Source organism: Amyelois transitella, chromosome 7, assembly GCF_032362555.1.
Source record: "Amyelois transitella isolate CPQ chromosome 7, ilAmyTran1.1, whole genome shotgun sequence".
NCBI classification, from domain to species: domain Eukaryota; kingdom Metazoa; phylum Arthropoda; class Insecta; order Lepidoptera; family Pyralidae; genus Amyelois; species Amyelois transitella.
This window is the reverse complement of record NC_083510.1, coordinates 11,959,427-11,978,148: the sequence shown is the minus strand read 5'-3', so window position 1 is coordinate 11,978,148 and position 18,722 is coordinate 11,959,427. Positions and strand designations below refer to the sequence as shown.

At 37.8% G+C, this 18,722-nt stretch overlaps 1 protein-coding gene across 1 annotated transcript; it reads left to right on the top strand.

The window, feature by feature from the left end:
- Positions 1 to 523: 523 nt before the first annotated feature.
- On the top strand, positions 524 to 8,280 carry LOC132901921 (piggyBac transposable element-derived protein 4-like). Its single transcript, XM_060945152.1, has 2 exons — positions 524 to 1,835; positions 8,213 to 8,280. The coding sequence occupies exons 1-2, from the start codon at positions 524 to 526 to the stop codon at positions 8,278 to 8,280; spliced, it is 1,380 nt and encodes a 459-aa protein (XP_060801135.1).
- Positions 8,281 to 18,722: the final 10,442 nt, after the last annotated feature.

Below are 18,722 nucleotides of genomic sequence, written 5' to 3'. Positions count from 1 at the left end.
GACAGCACCCCACAGTCGCCATAAAGTCTCTCTCATCAATCAGATCTGCCAACAGGCTCCTCTTTATAGACAAAATGTACTTACATTGTTTCCAATCCGACGGTTTCTGGAACCGTGACGGGTGCAGTCATCCGGAAATATTAAACTGTAGAGAAAAATGATGATTTATGGTTTAATTGAGATTTGAGATGACGATGTTGTTCTAAGTTTCGATAATGACATTTTGGACGTGGTGATACCAGGGTACTTTAACACTCTCCCTGCCATGGGATCCGCCGGCGACCCCCACTAATTCTTGTTCCGCAAGCCAAAGCACTTTTGTAACTTTTTAGTTAGGAGGCCATGGGGTCCGCCGGTAGCCCCCAATTATTTTCTTTCCGCACGCCACGCACAATTTGTATAGTTATTCATTAGCACGCCACCCTTTTATTATGACAGTTAGCCGCCGGCCGCCCCCACGGCCTGTCGTGTGCGTTTTTCCCGCGTTTTTACATCGATCGCGAAACTCGATCTTCTTTTGATAATGTCCGACGACTCAGATTTCGATCCCGACTTTATACCCGAGTCGGACGATAGTGAATTAACTTCGGACGACGATGAATCGACGAGTAACAGTAATGCTAACTCCGATGGTGATACTATGACGCCGCCGAACCGCGGCGCTGGCGCCGGCTCATCTCAACGTCCAGTTCAACGTGCGCAGACGTCGAGTAACGCAAGTTGCTGGTACCCGCCAACTGGAACCCGTCAGCAAGTATTTCCTTTTACTGGCACTCCTGGTGTGAAAAACATCCCCCAATTGTGTGAGACTGAATTGGATTATTTTCTTTTGTTTGTTGACGAAGAGATTATCAACTTGATGGTGACAATGACTAATTGTTATGCAGTAAAGACCAAAATAACTACAACTTTGCGACGTTCGAGTAGACTGAATGACTGGAAAGATTGTGATCAACAAGAAATGAAAAAATTTATTGGCTTATTGATGTGGATGGGCCTGAAAAAGCTGCCTAAAATTGCAGATTACTGGAGTCGTAACCCGCTATATGAAAATAAAGTGGCTGGATCTACTATGAGCCGAAATCGTTTCGAATTGTTACTGCGTTGTTGGCATTTCGAAGATACCTTTTTTGCCGAGACATCACGCACAGATAAGTTGATCAAAATAAGGCGTTTAGTTCAGTTGATCACAACCAAATACCAAAATTTTAAGACTCCTGATGAATACCTGACAGTCGATGAGACCATGGTTGCGTTCCGTGGGCGTATAAAGTTCATGCAATATATACCAGGTAAAAGGCACAAATACGGTATCAAGCTTTTTAAAATATGTGGAGACGACGGTTATACGTTTGATTTAATTGTATACGAAGGCAAAAAGGGTCCTGAGCGCCAACAGAATTTATCCAAAAACGTGGTGATGGAATTGAGCACTAAGTTCTTAGATGCTGGCCGAAGCATCATTACTGATAACTATTATACGAGCGTAGATTTGGCCGAGTCTCTATTACAACATTCCACGCATTTGATAGGCACCGTCAGAAAAAACCGGAAAGGGTTACCCAAGAATGTAGTAGGCGAGAAATTGAAGAAGGGAGAATTGGTTGCGATGGAAAACGAAAAGGGGATTTTGGTATTTAAGTGGAAGGATAAGAGAGAAGTCTTGGCCTTGTCTACTAAACACAAAGTGGGATTTGTCACTGTTACAAGCAAGCGCAACAAAAATAAATGTTCTCTGAAACCTATAGCAATTGCGGACTACAATAAGCACAAATGCTCAATTGACCTTTCTGATCAGATGGGAAGCTACTGCAACCCATCACGACGTAGCATTCGTTGGTTCCAAAAACTCGCAGTAGAATTGATACTGAACACATCTGTCATAAATGCTTTTCTTGTTTACACGGCACATAAAAGAGTGAAATCCAAACGCTACACTATAACAAAATTCAGAGAACAACTAAGCATACAGTTATTGGGTTTATATCAGGAAAGCACCAACGTTGCAGAGAATCGCGAAGCAGTAGAGCATAAGTTTGGGAAAAATCCTATAGCTGACCATCGTAATCGGATCATACGGCGTAAATGTATTCATTGTTACCAACTACTGCGCTTGCAAGGTAAAACAAGTGTTGAAGCCAAAAAGCTAACCAAAAAGACAAACACTGTCTGCCTTTTATGCCCCACTAAACCCAGTGTTTGCGCAGAGTGTTTCGCGACAATACACACGAAAAAGTAATTTTTTGAACATTATTATGTGTTTTTCAAACTTTTTATAATAACTAACACAAATAAATACATAAATACTCTACTTATGCTGTTTTTATTTATAATTTTCTCAGTCTCATAAAAAACATATTATTGATCCTACTGACTTGCTTTTTTTTTTTATTTGTAGTTAAGTTCACGCTGACGCCATAACACATATTGAATTTTCCGTATTAGCCAGCCAGCAGGTACAAAATCTGTTTGAATTTGGGAGGTCAAGGCGGATCCCACGGCGTACTGAAACAATTTTTGTTGGTCCCGCCGGCAGACCCCATGGCTTCCTGGAACCATTTTATCTTGTAATTCTCGGCCTATTTATTGCAAAAACTTGGGGTACGCCGGCGACCCCGTGGCCTCCTGAACTAAAATATCATTATACTTTGCCGGCAGGGAGAGTGTTAAGAATAAAAATACTCGTAACGTTGAAAATTTATCGTCATCTGAAATACTCATAATCTATCCTTGTGTGGGATTATACTGACTAGTTCCACCTAGAAATAGTTCTCTAGAGGAAAATTTGTCAGTAGTTCCATTTGGTGTGGCTAAAGTAACTAATAGTGCTAGTGTATTTACCTCTTGCTGGACAGACAAAGCCAAAACTCGAAGCAACTCGATGCCAGTGATTATTTAAAAATGTTAACATAACTTTTTTTCATTTCATGAATTACATTTAAATTAACATGCTTGCCTTTTGATAATGTTACTATTAGTTTTTGTAATTCATGTTTTATTTCAAATCATATCCTTAAAATTGTATTAATCATCTCTCATTCTATCAATTAATTCGTGACAGATTGGCTCCATATTGTTTCGTCTGTCAAGCGATAACATCTCAGCTGTCAATGACATCCGCGCTTTAATATCGCTTTTATTAAACTCCAACACTACCATTTTGGTTTTGTAAAACTACCCACACTGCCGCACTATGCTTAGACATATCAGACGAACCAAGTATAAAACGGAACATATCAATTTTATCAACGATCAACTTTCAACTTTAAGTAGAATCACTTAAAGTGTATTTTTCTTTGGTGAGTTTAGAATATGTGACAGTTTGGTGTATGTTATTGTATTTAGGAGTGTGGTAACATCTGCCTTTATTTACGTTTTGGCTTCGAACTGTGCACAATAGGCGCGGCGAATCGGACAGATTTTACAATAGAAGGTTATCCCGAACCCGCGTGCCCTCGTACTTTTTATGGCCAAAATAGTAAATGACCTTTATTCGGGCTGGAATTGCTATGGTCCGCGAAATATGGTCACTGTTTGCGCGAAACGAAATTGAATGTTTTACTGTAGACATACCAATTTGTTCTATTCGAATTTTGCAAGAAACAGAAATTGGAAATTTTAGTATTCAGCCGAAATTGATAAAGGCTAACTAGATTTTTGAAAATAAGCTATATTTAACTATACAACACCAACTGTTCCAAAAGTATAGCTTAATCAAAACAAGAATGGAAGAAATTTGACAAATTTATCAAAAACGTATTCAACAAACTGATAATTTTGATCTGTATTTAATTGAAGCATTTTAAGCAACAATATTTTTTAACTATAGTTTTTTTTTTAACTTCCTAGAAAATCTATAATTTAATCAAGATTAAATCTTGAGAAACATGCCAAATGGTGTTGAACTTAAATACTTTCATAGTTGACAGTCAATAATCGATTCAACAAATAGAATAACAAATCCAACAATTCATCTAATCAAAGTAAGTGTAAAACAGAAGTCACTTATGTTTGGACATCCACGATTTCCGTCCCATTGACCCTAAGTAATTGAACAATTAAATCGCACGTGGTCTCAACTCCATATGCGGCGAGACCACGACATATGGCGACCGCTAATGTAGCCCTTAGCCCTTCGACAAATTACTGTTTAAGAGATTGCCATCAATGCGAGATACAGTACAAACTGTCCAATCCATTACGGACAAATGGCGTTGTTCAAACCGCAGAGTCAGCGATTGGTGCATAAGGCTGTCTGTACACTCTTTAAGAAAGTAGATTTTGGTTTTATTTGAATCCTCTTTGCATTCATAACGCTGGTAATCTAGGTATATTTGTGTTATGACCACAATTCTTCAATGGGATGTAACAATAATGCAGGCACTGAAAGTGATTGCATTGTGATCGGTTTTTAGTATCAATATATCATCTGTGAACATAGTCTTGTGTTGGGTAAGATTTTACACCAAGCGATCGTTCTAACCTCTGCAATAAAAAGGAATCTAGACAATGTTAACTTAGATCTGGTAAGTTTTCTCATGATGTTTTACTTGACCGTACCATGGGCTAGCAATCAAACTATATATAATATTTCTCAATGCAGGCCATCTGAATTAACATCTATTGGCATTTCATAAGTAAATTTTATAGTCGCGCCAAAAATTTTCGAGATTGTTTAAAAATTTTCACAAAATACAACGCCCACATTTTCCTCAACGTCCTCAGTTGAAATGTATCCGATCTCTCGTCCAATGAGAAGACCGCCTTAAAACGCATCGTCATCGGTCGGTGGCAAGACTTATGGCTTCTCGCGCTTCGCTAATCGAAGATCATTATCGGCGCGATTCAATCAGAAACATGATTAAAAACGATTTAGTGCATCATATCTCAAATCCTTGGAGCAAGCAGGTTGCATGGCTGAAATATTGAGAACATCGCCGTGAACTTTCGATTTGTCCATGTCGCCCTTGGAGGTGTCTTTAACAAGATAAATTTATTTTATTTTTATTCTTACATAATTAATATCATTTACTTCCATTTCTTATTAAGTACAATTTTGTGTTGCAATTTTTGCTTCATTTTTCGGAGCACTTGCGTCTTTAATGTCGGAAACTACAATACTGTTGGAAAGCCCATTAAAATTATTATCACGTAATATAATTAAATAAATTTAGTTTGGAACATCATTTTTTATTTCAAAACCCTTTCGTCAAAGAAGTTGCTGTCTGTTAGATCTAATTTCGAGGTCAAATTAAACCTGACACTATCTCTCCGCCACCACATAAATCATCTCATTCAGATTGTAACAAAAACTGTCAAACAAATAATGAATGGCGTCCTCAGCATCTCATAACAATCCACTACAATCACAAAGAGATTGGCCGATTTGTAGTTGATTATTGAAAAACATAAATGAATGCAAACGAAGACGAGTCAGTTTTTTATCGGCGGGAACACAATCGTCTCCGGGCAGGTATTGTGTACACAGAACGAGATAAGGCAACAATCGCGAGGAACCCTTTAGCAGGCACGCCCCCGCATATCGACAAAATGAATTAACATAATATGATACGCGACGCGACAGATGCAACGGACTTTTACTTTTGGGGTCTTCTTCAACTTTCACCTCGAGAATAAGGTGATTTACATGTTTTTAGAGTGCGAGGTGTATGCACACGTGTCGAAGAGATGAACCCGATTGGGTTCGATCTTCCTGTGCGATTGTGCTGCGACAAAGCGTGGGCGCATTGTGGAACCGCTAAATGCGCTTACTCGAGGACTCCTTTGTCCATTGTCTGCCTGGTGAGGGTGGCACTGTGACACATTTATTTTGGGCGAGTTTTTTACAGCACCCATTGTATTGGAAATTAGACATCGGCAGAGTTCACGAAACATGATATTATCTCCGTATGAATCCTTCGATTTCTCCGCCCATTGTGTCCCCGGATATTCCTAAATAAGATCATAACCGACGTTATTCTGCGCCGCGTATGTTATTAAGAAAACTGGTTAGCTTTCCATTTCTATAACGGTCTAAAAGTGCGTTAGATAGGGGTAAGGACTAGAGTGGTATAATTGATCAAGATGAACCGTTAGAAGCCGCGGACGGTGTATCAGCTGATTATACAAATTCCTTTCATCTGGCGCGTGATGAATGAGCGACTGGAAGGGCGGTCAGCGCTAGAGATCACAAAAAGATGTCTCGGGGCTGGTTTATAGTGTTTGTGACCGTTTTATCGATGCCGGAGAGGCAGCATCCGGTTTTGTGCATTAATCCCACAATGAACCTCTATGTGATCGGCCGTTTGGCCGTTTGGACACAAACTAGTTTGGGAGCGTTTCCCTAGCCCACCTAACGAAGGTGCATGCTATCGAATTCCTTTCATTGCGACAAACGAACGTATTGAACACACGATAATAGTAATAAACTTGTCTGAGCTGACTCGATTCGGATAAAATTTTCCCAAGATTTTGGTCCGAGTGAGATCGGTCTTGTCATGTCATCTTGAATGACCGTTACATTGATCGAAGATCATTCAATGCGACAATGCCTCGATATCTCTATACGTCATGAGAAAGTCTTGATGTGATGAGAATATCTCGTTGAACTAGTACGGCAATAATTACATATTGCGTTTGCCCGCGGGTCCATCCGCGTAAAACAAATATCTTTTAAAAATAATTCCGTTCTCGTTGGAATATTTTTAAAAACCTTTTACCTAATATAACCCTTGTTCACGAGCTAAATTTTAAAGTTTATCTGCGAGTCAGTTAATCAGAATGGAAGAGTAAAAAGAGAGCTAAACGTGCTGATACTAAAACTCGTAATATACACGTTAGTGTAATATACGTGTTTACCTAAATTATTTCATTGTTTTACATACTTACGTATATTTATAACAGCCAAATAATTTCATACATACATGAACTTGCGCCTCTTTCCCGAAGCGGTAGGCATAGTATATACTTACCTTTCCAGCTGCCACGATCCTTGCATACTTCTTTCGCTTCATCCACATTCATCCTTCATGCGTGCTCGTCCATTTCGAGTTCTCAACCAAACCATTACTCAGAATATTTATATTTTCACAAATTAATTCAATACCTCGTCGTGATGTTAAAAATTTTATTAGTACAAATAATTCTCAACTCATCAACATCCAACAAGTGTTAATTATAACCTTTGATCGGAATAACAAACTACTTCAAAAACTAAATATTTTCAATCCACTAACACTTGTACCAATAAACGTGCCGTTTTCATCATCTATAAATTAACTTTCTACAATTTGTAGCCAATATATTAAGCGGTGTATACCACGATCGAAGATTTCGGTTTTTTCGTGATCTCCCCGGCTACTATAAACCAAGTGATTTACATAAAACTACTAACGGATCTTCCGAAACCAGTTTGGAGCATATTAATGTTGTGATCTATTAGAAAATCGCTAAGATGCCAACGGTCATCGCGGCTTTTTGTCACATTTCTTTTTTCATTCTAATTTCTTTCCCATTAAAAAGTCCGCTAGGGACAAAGTAACGCTCGCCACTAATTTACATACGGTTGTGGATAATGAAGTGTATTGACAATTTAACTGGATTGTTATTTGTGTTTATTCAAATTAGGATTTGTAACTATGCTTTTTACGCTGAATGCGTTTCGGTAGAGTGTCGTTCTGTCATGTTTAAGTTACCATATACATATAAGTTTATATAACTATACTTTTGCATCGGGCTAGTTATGAATGATAATCAAATAAATAAATAAAATAAATGTCTGCTTCGGCCAAACAAATCTAGATATAATAAAAATAATTAAATAGCTTTGATTATTCTTAGAAATTTTGTGGACAAAGATTTATCAACAGATCACAACAATATTGACATTCATCCGACCGAAATAAATAAAAGCAACCAGAACGAATAACCATTAACTAGGTTATTAGAAGTAGTAGTTCATACAAGCACTATTGTTAATGTCAAAAATACATAAACAGATAGAGCATATCGCGTTACTATTGTACAAGCGAGTCTATTCCCAGGATGCCGTGTTCACATGGGCGCCGCATCCCTTTCGTGAAGTCAAGTGATGAGCGAGACAATACAACCCCAGCAGCCGGCCCGAACGGACCAGGTGACGCTTAACATCCAAAAGAAACATTCAATACTAATCACAAACATGTAAGAAATAAAATCGATAATCCTATTTCAGTTGACGAAGCTGAAGATGCTCTAAACAATTTTGTTGAAGATAAATTTGAAGTTAAACTAGAAGAATAAGAACGTACTCTGTGAGTCAGTAATTGTTAGGACGATTGCGATGATAACAAAGAGCTCAGTGATCCGTAACTTGTTTATAAAAAAAGGAGATAACCACGCTTGTCTCTAGGCGAGTTGGCGCCAAAACTCATAAAATTAACATACATACATATAATCACGTCTATATCCGCTGCGGGGTAGACAAATCTAACAGACCTGGTAGACTGGTACGCTACGTTCAGCTGTTTGGCTTAATAATAAAATTGAGATTCAAATTTGCTAGCACATCGCCTAAAAGCAGAATCTATAGTTACATAAACCTATCCCTTAGTAGCCTTTTACGACATCCATGGGTAAGAGACAGAGTGGTCCGATTAGTTTTTGTTTTGTTGCCGGGAACCACACGGCATTTTAAATTGAAAAGAAAGTAAAGGGTTAATAGGAAACTGATGTAGATAAAGACATGTTTGACCGCAGAAAAAAAGTGGCCCGAGCCAAATTGTTTGCGGGCGAATGTTAATTTATGCAAAGGGGAAGAGGAACCAAAAAGCACAAATAAAGATTATGCACCTAAACGTTTTGTTGCAATAGGAGGCGCAGGTATTCGTTGTCACATACAAATTAATTATACGACCGGCGCGTGCGCACAAAAGGGATCCACATCTCGCAGATTTTTTTTTCACGCGGTGTAATTTACATTTTACGCATTCAACGCCTTCCGGCTGTAGTAAGATACATATGGTTTGGTTATTATAATGTATCTCTGTAACTTTTTAATGACAACTTTTGGTCTGTACTACAAAATGACTCCAATTATTTCATAGTATTACATACATACATAAAATTACGTCTATATCTCTTGCGAGGCAGACAGAGCAGTCCTGAAAATACTGTTAAGTCACGTTCAGGTGGATGACTTAATGATTGAATTGAGATTCAAATAATGACCAGTTGATAGCCTATTGCCTACAGACATTGTTTTAAAACTTTTGGATTATGGATTTATAGACCATCTTTAGGGATAGCAAAACAAGAACAGACGCAAGAAACAAAATAATTATTTTAAGTCAGAAAAACAAAAATAAAAAAAAACATTTTTTTTTTAATTTTTAATATATTTCTCACGAAATACAGCAATTAAATACGATGACTATTATAGTTAAAGTTTGTCACCCTGCGGTCGATAATTACGGTTCATTGACACGTAAACACAAGCTTCCCTGTTTTGCAATTGAATGCCAAGGATATTGCAACAAAAAAAACCTAACAGGGCTGAACAAAAGGTAATTATATTTTCATAAATGTAAAGCCACAATAGTGGAACGATTTTGCCACCTCAGGGCGTCGTTGACGTGATAATTAGCGCAGCTTTCTCACCTCACACAAAGATGTTTTTGCTGACGATGCCTTGTTTTCAATTTTTTTTATGATTGCCAGCAATATAATATAGAAAATCCGTACATTTTTTTCCTATTTTGCTACCGTTAGCAAATATGAAAAAAGTATTGTAAGTAGCATTGTTGTAATTCATATTATTGTCAGGCAATGCGCTATAGCTATTTTTATTATTTGTCTTTGAAAGTTTTTTTATAATAATATCTAGAGGAGGTAATTATAAAATGGAAGAGAACCATGTACAAGTATTAATAAACTTGCCAGTAGAAAAACGCATTGAAAGTAAAAAAGAGAATGAAGTACGCCTTAAAAGACTCCATGTTCCAGATCAAAATCTTAAAATTAAGAACAATTATGAACCTACGACAACCAACGAAGTAGAAAATGACAATTCCACGTCTTTTCGTAATTCTCGTAGGAAACTACTTAAGAACAAACAATTTACAACTAGTAAATTCCTAAGGTATCTGAAACACCAAATCGTTAAAAGATTTTTATGATGCAATGACAATTTTTTTCACATTTTTTACCACACGTTATAACATCGTCCATATACACTTACTTGGATACCTTTTCTTTGTTGTGTTCTTGTGAACAATAGACGGCGACCCATCCTGACCCCGACCCATACCACCACTGACGGTATTCACCTAGATTTGTAAGTGGCACGTTTTTAAAAATTTTTGCGACGATAAATTATATTGACAATCTAGCTGGTGAAGTATTTGTTTTATTTCATATCCTTTCGTTTAGGGTAAGAAACTCTACTTCAAAAGTAACCTAAAGCATTTGCCAGGTTAGAATAGAACAACTGTGGTGTTGTAAAAGGCGACTAAGTGCTAACTGTTGCCGTAAAACCTTGTCGACACAAAAATATGGTATGATGAAAAAGAAATGCTTTAAAATAAAAAATTAATAGTAAAATAGATCATCATCTTACTACTGAATTTATTATAACTAATGATTATATTATATTGATATCATCGAAAAGCAGTTGCAATTTGAGCTTCGCACATCAACGCTGATTTGTCACTTTTCACAATAGGTAATATGTTCAAATAAAATAATAATCAGATCGTCATTTAGGACTATTAGCATGTAGGCGTCCACGGAATAATGTGTATTGAATGTAATGCCTCCGGCGCAGATGCTCCCCGGTGACAGCGCCAAAGCAAACAAAATCAAAACCGGATTTCCAAAATCCCGTTCAGTCGCGTTCGAAAGAAGTGCTGTTTTCGATTTCTATTTGGCTGTTTGTTTTTTCTGCTCCATTGTTGGCCGCGGCTACACGCGTACCATCTTCGCAAAATCTATTGTTAGCGATCGAATGACATTTGACGGACGAACGCGCCCCCGGCTCCTAAGATTTCTGGAGATTTGAATGACAAAAAATTCAGCCTCTTCCACAATTCGCGGAGTATAAATTCACAATGGGCCGGAGGCTACGCAACGGGATTCCTGTTATCATATTGGGTCCCGTCACCGTCGTCTAAATTACTTTTTGTAAGCCAAAAGGAACGAAACGTTCGCCGGTCAACCATCGCTCCGAGCTACATTCGACCGATTTTGTTTTAAGGGCTCCATTACCCCTTTTCTTACCTGCGTCAGGGACTACACACACGTCTTCAGCTATTGTGTTCATACGTGGAGCGTCGTAAACAATGGATTGCTCGAAAATGACAAAAAAAAAAAACTTGACGATTGTCAATTAAAACAATGGTGTACGTGTGTGTCAAGTAGAATTTATGTTAGGCGACGTAACCTTCGGTAAAAGCGGTACATGCGTGCGAGACGTGTATCCGTTAGAGCGCGCATTTCTCTTGCCAGTGCGGATGTGCTCGCAAAAAGGGTAGGCTTTTGAGCGTCCGGCGCGCCAATTATGCGCCGCGCACGCGCCTCCAAAAAAACGAGCGCGCCAACCGAGCCATTTTTTAAAAGGCCCAACTTAAATAATAATGCAGTAACACGCGAGAGTATTCGCGAAATGCGATCCGCGAATTTCGTTTCCAAATTCCTCGTAAGGGATCGGGCCTGGTTTTTTGCGACTACTATTGTCTGTTCGTTTAGATTTGTGACCGCGGCTGCAGCTTTGTAGGTCGACGTCGCCCTTGCACCCGCGGCCGTCTCGTTTTCATTTCGCTTTTCATCCACTTAACATCTGAGCAGACACGATGCAAAAACTAGATTCGAAAAACCATCTGCAAAAGCCTCAGTATTTGTGGCTCTTGAGATATTGTGTTGAACTGATTTTAAATTGTTAACTGAACTCTGCTGTTTCATGAAAATACAGAAGAACATAAAACAGATTTTCATGAAATAAATCTTGAATCAACACAACACTTAAAAAAAGTTGAAAAATAGAGATTATTAGGTAAATATCTATGAAACAGATTAATTTTTATTCGTAAAAAGCAGACAGGTAATCCTTTTTATTTTCCAAACCTTTTTACTACTTTAATGCTCACCTACTCTAACCCTTAAGCTAAAAGAACAGTTAAGAATTCAATTGTAAAAGCAATTAGGTTGAGAGGAAAGAAAATTTTTGAAACCCCTAAGGCTAAAAAACAAGTCATTATCAATTTTAGTGTAAAATATTAATCCAAAGACGAAACAAACAATGAAACAGTTAATTGGTAAAACAGCGTCTCCTGACAGCCCCAGTCACCGGCAAGGAATGCAAAATGAACTGCCCGAGTGGGCTTTTAATAATGCGTATGTGTAGCCATAATGAAATGCCCCAACTGCCCAAGTTTTTGTTAGTGCTCGATTAACCCCTCACGGCGCTCCGAGGTCCCGTACCTCTTCCCTATCATTACCAAAACGGTCCTAATAATATAATAGTGCTGTCACAAACTTTTAGCCAAATTAAACGACAATTTTCGGTCGTCATTTGTTTATTTTCATCGCTCCTTTTAAGTTTTATGGCCGAATAGATCGGCTAATTTAGGCACTTATAACTTTTTTGGGTTAAACAATGGCGGAAGTAATCGTAAGCTGTAAAGTTGAGCTTTTTGGACGACTTGGTAACAATAGGTTTTATGGTAGTGATACTGATGGGTCATGGGAATGTATGAGCATAGCAAAGGACTCTAATATTTTTTATACTATGATTGTACCAGCATATAAAAATGTAAAGGAATTCTTGCTCTTTCATATTGTCCCACGCGATCTTTGAAATGATTCCTTTTCTTTTGAGATTAGATCCCTCCTCGGCATTCTTTCCTAATCAAACCTTGTTATATATAATAGTCTCTTCTCTATATATAATAAGTCTTCTCTTATATATAATAAGTCTCTTTTCACAATGTTATGTTTAGAAAAAGAAATATTTACACTTTATCGGCAATCGTCAACTTTCAACTCCGAAGTCAGTATCTCAAAACAAGAACTGGTTGATCTTTTTACAGCTGCTTTCTAAGCCTATAATTAAATGTATTGTAGTAATGCATAACATAAACCTAAAACTGAAAGTCTACTCAGATAAATTACAAACTAAAAGCCCCAGAAATCCGACTATTAGTCGACAAACAGAACACCGGCTCAACACCTAGTTATGTTCCGCGGTGTTACCTGGCCACTCGACCCACGCGTGCGCAGGCGCACTGCACACTGTACAAATACGGTCGACGGGGGTCCGGGCACAAATCAACACGATCAGACGCGCCTGCGGGACCCCTGGCGTATGGTGTCCAGGGCTGAGACTAGAATCCTGATTGCTGAAAGATCAGATAAATTGGTATTAAAGACTCCTTAAGCTACATTTTTCTATAAGTCACCAAAATATAATGTTAAAATAAATAAAGTCTATTAAGATTACCGTATGCCTTCCAGTGTTTTCGAGACTGTTAGCTCTGTCTGAAAGAAGAATCCCAAGTTTATAAGCATATCCCCTATTCGCCTTTTACGACGTCCATGGCAAAGAGATGGAGTGGTCCTATGCTTTTTTTCTATTGGTACCGAGAACCACACGGCACCGCATTTTGACAAAAACCAATATATAAGATATAACTTAAATTTAATTTATTGAAATGTAAAAAAAAAACGTGAACAAGTCCTCGCTAAGGCCGATTTTTTTAACAAAATATTGATTTTGACTTTCTTCATCTATCAGGTTCCTGGCATCTTGGCAACCCTGGCGCCCCCTGCCGCTGCGACTGCGCCAACATCTCTCACCTTGCGAGCCAGTAATGGACAATATAAATGTGCTATTTGGTCCTGCCGCGTCACCGCCCCAACCCACCTGAGTGCCTGCAATCGACCCTGCTCATCCTGGTGTCGAGGGTCATCTAGCAATTCAAGAATTGTTAGAGTAGGATAGATTTATTTTCAAAATTGAATACAAGGTGCCACTAATTGACGTCACATCACTTAAATCTAATTATAACTACTGCCGCTTCTCTGTTAGATCTAGAGTTTAAACTATCAGGCTAGATTCTTAATGTTCACTAATTGTTAGATGTTTTACCGTGTGGTTTTTGGCATTTTAGAATAGAACCTCTCCATATCTTTCCTAGATTTCATAAAAGACGACAAGGAATAGGCTTATAAACTTGAAATTCCTTTTTTAAGCGATAGGCTAGCAACCTGTTACTACCTATTTCAATCTCAATTCCATGATGAAGCCATTCAGCTGAACGTGGCCTTTCAGAGACTGTTGGCTCTGTCTTACCTGCAAGTTATATAGACGTGAATATGTATATATGTTAGATGTTTTTTATGTTGCACTGAAAGCATCAAGCATTCGACTCTGCATAATTTTGTGTGAAAGATTTTTAAAAGGATACAACATTGTTACTTACTACTGAAAAATTTCTAGAATATGCTGAACACAAAAAGCGATATACCGTAAAAAAGAAAAGCGATATACCGTAAAGCCATGATCGGACTTGTTCAAATGACAACCCATTTGTGTTACTTACTATTTTCTAATAACCTTTGCACTCGTGACGTCAATCTGTTACAGGGACACTACTTTTTAAGAGATACCTGATAGATAACAGATCTATACCTGGTGTTATTTATACCTAATAACTATTCCTAAGCTGCAAAATTTCAACAAGAACCGTCGAATTTACAAAGCCTTTAGAGATACCAATCATAATAATACTAACGATCGGAACTTTTCAAATGATCTTACGTTTCTTCTCAATGATAACATGATCATATCTTTTACCTTTAAAAAAATCTTAAATTACCAAGTATCACAGTGAAAACGCGCGACAGTCTTCGTATTTTCCAATCTAAACGAGCCGAAATTAGAAGGCTAAGACAACTTTGGAACCGGTCAACATAAAATTGGAAACCAACTGTAGTTGCGCAAGCCGATTGACCAGTTTGGCGCTGCGTGCGCGCGTGGGATCTATGGCTCTGGGGTAAGAGCTGGTGATCAATTTATCGGAGTTTTTGATGCACATTGCTATAGATTTCTTAATAATCTTTAATATGAACATGGCCATGATTTAGATTTAAGAGATCTATATTTGTAAATTGATGTCTGGTGAAAATGCTGCAGTGTAGTTTGTTCCGCTGATTCTTGTACACATGCGCTTTGGAAGCGTTAGTCGATATAATTAGATTTAAGTGATGTGACGTCAATAAGTGATACCTTGTATCCAATTTTGAAAATAAATCTATTAATTATAATCTAATAATTTTGTAATTTTAATAATGTACGCCTTTGTCTGTAGACTAGACTACATAGGGCTATAATCAATAGTGAATGACCAATATAATATACTATAGCTTCGACTTATAATTTATTGTTCTCTAAAGCCAGAACAGTATTCTTTTGATAAAGATTCTCTCATTATCTTCTCGTATTCCAAGGTTTTCTTGGAGAATTATATATATCCTGTCTACCTAAAGCACTAAATGTGAGTTCCGTATGGTTCCCAGTACTTCAGAATAAGACAACTCCATCACTTTCCCACGGATTTCGTAAACGGCGGCTAAGGTATAGGCTTATACATTTGGGATTCTTCTTGTAAGCGATGGGCTAGCAACCTGTCACTATTTAAATTTCAATTCTATCATTAAGCCTATCAGCTAAACGTGGTCTTTCAGTCATTCATGACTACTGGCTTTGTCCCAAAATGTGATGATATGAATGAATACTTAATAAAATCATCACCCAGCTCTTATACTATCTCGGCTCGCTCAACATTGTCGCGTCGGCGCGCGCGCCTCGCACATACGACCTTTTGCCGCGCCCGGAAATTTATTTAGACTGTCAGTTTACTGCCTTGGATTAGGAATCTTGCCGACATAAATTATTACGAGGTCTGGTTAGTGTACACGGATCTAAGACTATAACGTTTGAGAACCTCTTTTATTTTCCGGATCTTAAGCTGTAACGTCAAAAGTCCCTTCTTCTTTTAATCTCTTATGGCTATAGACTAAAATATTTTTCAAATTATTAATATACGTTTGTGAAATTTTCTACTATGAGTAGCACTTTGGAGGTGGTCGTCGAAAAACATATGAAAATAACACAAGTCTCGAACTTACTACGAGGCTAACTCAATCCGTGTAATTTGTCCCTTATATATTTATTTATAAGTTAAAAGCATTATTTGCCATTTTTAATCCCGCGCTCTCGAAACCAGAACTACCGTAAAAGACTCTGTCAATATTAGCAACTAAGATGGTCTAGTCAAACAACGTAAGGTTAACCAAACAAACAGACAAACTACCAATTTTTTGACGGACGCCGCTCATCCGACGACACAGCAGGTGTTCGTTCCAGATATTATATGAGACCCATCAATAAAGATGGGTTTAGGATTGAAAGTAATTGAGGTCAGGAACACTTATTAGTTGTAGATTTCATATCGTGGCGGATAATAATGCTAGGTATGTTAAAAAGCGAGTTTTGGATGTAAAAATTAAAAGTAAATAATTTAGTTTCCGCCGTTAACAATAATGTCAATTTTTTTTAATGATAACATATATTTAAGCAAAATATTAAAAAAATTCCATAACATACTTACCTACCTATTTTACAAAAAAGGAATGCTTACTTACATCCAAAAATTTTAACTGCGCATGCGATTTCTTCTCAAATACTTTTGATTGAAAGCGATCAAACCTAATACTGAAAAGAAAGGATACTTTGGCGAAATAACACGTTTCGTTATCCCAAAGCTAACGTGTTATGTGTTCTGCGCACGCGATGGCGCACCTTGCGCACATGAGTGAAGATACACAAATAGTTTATCTAAATCAAGTCATTTGTAGTCATTTATATTATAAGCTAACTAGCCGTTCCGGCAAACGTTGTTTTGCCGTATAAATATTTTTAAGTAACTTCTAGTTTAAAAAAGGGTGTTAAGGTTGAAGAACCCTTATCACTAAGGGGTATGAAAAATTGATTCTTTCTCTTTAGACCACTTTCGAAAGTGATCTTTGATATCCCTCTACGAATATGATATATTTTCTTGCCTGTAAACCATTTTTTTGTCACTATAATTGATTATTATAATTGATTGAATTATGTCTGAGAATATTTTAACACCGGCTCGATCGTTATTTCTCAGCAGTAATAATTAGAACTGTTACTTCGCTTTCGTGACAGTTGTAAACTTCATTACCACTAGGTAAGTTACTCATGTCCTTTGTAATAAAATTCTGTGAAGTTCCCTACTTGCTAAGCCTTGATGATGGTCTTCTAACTTTTTAGCAAGATATTATGAAGTTCAGGTTCATTGTTATGCTATCATCAAGTGTTGAAACAACAAGTGTAATTTTGCAAACGTAAATGCGTTACGACGAAAGACATAAAGATAGTACATATACATCCATATGGTCACGTCTATATCCCTTGCGGGGTTGACAGAGCGAACAGTCTTGAAAAGACTGAATGGCCACGTTCAGCTATTTGGCTTAGTGATAGAATTGAGATTCAAATAGTGACAGGTTGCTAGCCCATCGCCTAAAAGAATCCCAAGTTTGTACGCCTATCCCTTAGTCGCCTTTTACGACATCCATGGGAAAGAGATGGAGTGGTTCTATTCTTTTTTGTATTAGTGCCTGGTACCACATAGCACCAAGATAAAGATAGTACTCTTAAAAATATATTCACTCATGCGTCCGCGCACAAATCGCTGGCGGCGGGGCCACAAATTAGACAACGCTTATTATACGTTTCCGCTGTTTAACTTGCGGTTTCGTGGCTTCATTATTTCTGTGTAAAAGCCCCACTTACAGGTGTAAACATAATGCTTATTGTTGCGGTCGTTATAACAAATGGCCAGTGACGATGTGGTTATCGTGTTTATTTCATTTTATTTTTGAGGGATGCGTGCGGTATGCTTCGGGTATAGGTATATAGTCACGTCTATATCCCTTACGGGGTAGACAGAGCCAACAGTCCTGAAGAGACTGACAGAATATATACTACAATACAAGTCACACAGACTTTTGAAGTAAATATATAAAGTCTGCCAGCCAAGTATGTATATATTCTTTAGTAGATTAATGTGTTCAAGATATACATACATACATATGATCACGTCTTTATCGCTTACGGGGTAGACAGAGCCAACAGTCTTGAAAAGACTGATAAGCCACGTTCAGCTGTTTGGCTTAATGATAGAATTGAGATTCAAATAGTGACGGGTTGCTAGCCCATCGCCTAAAAAAGAATCCCAAGTTTGTAAGCCTATCCCTTAGTCGCCTTTTACGACATCCATGGGAAAGAGATGGAGTGCTCCTATTCTTTTTTGTATTGGTGCCGAGAGCTACACGGCACTTTCAAGATATTCAATTTCAAATATTATATACGGTGGATAACTTTACTTACCATTAATACGAACCATAAATAAGGCGGCGCCGGCGGCGAACAATGATTGCAGTTTCGGAACACAGATGGCGCTGTAAGCCCGCCGGCTGTGTGTACGCGGCTTTATTAATTTCATTTAAACCATAATGATTCCTGGTGTGCCGTGTGGTTCCCGACAACAATAGGAAAAAGAATAGGACCACTCCGTCTCATTACCATGGATGCCGTAAAAGGCGACTAAGGGATGGGGATTATAAACTTGGGATTCTTTTTTTGGGCTAGCAACCTG

What these genes read in the sequence shown, in the direction of transcription:
- LOC132901921 (XM_060945152.1), top strand. Translation starts at nt 524, where the DNA reads ATGTCCGACGACTCAGATTTCGATCCCGACTTTATACCCGAGTCGGAC. An exon ending in CCCATCACGACGTAGCATTC is followed by an intron (nt 1,836 to 8,212) that starts GTTGGTTCCAAA and finishes ATCCTATTTCAG; the next exon opens with TTGACGAAGCTGAAGATGCT.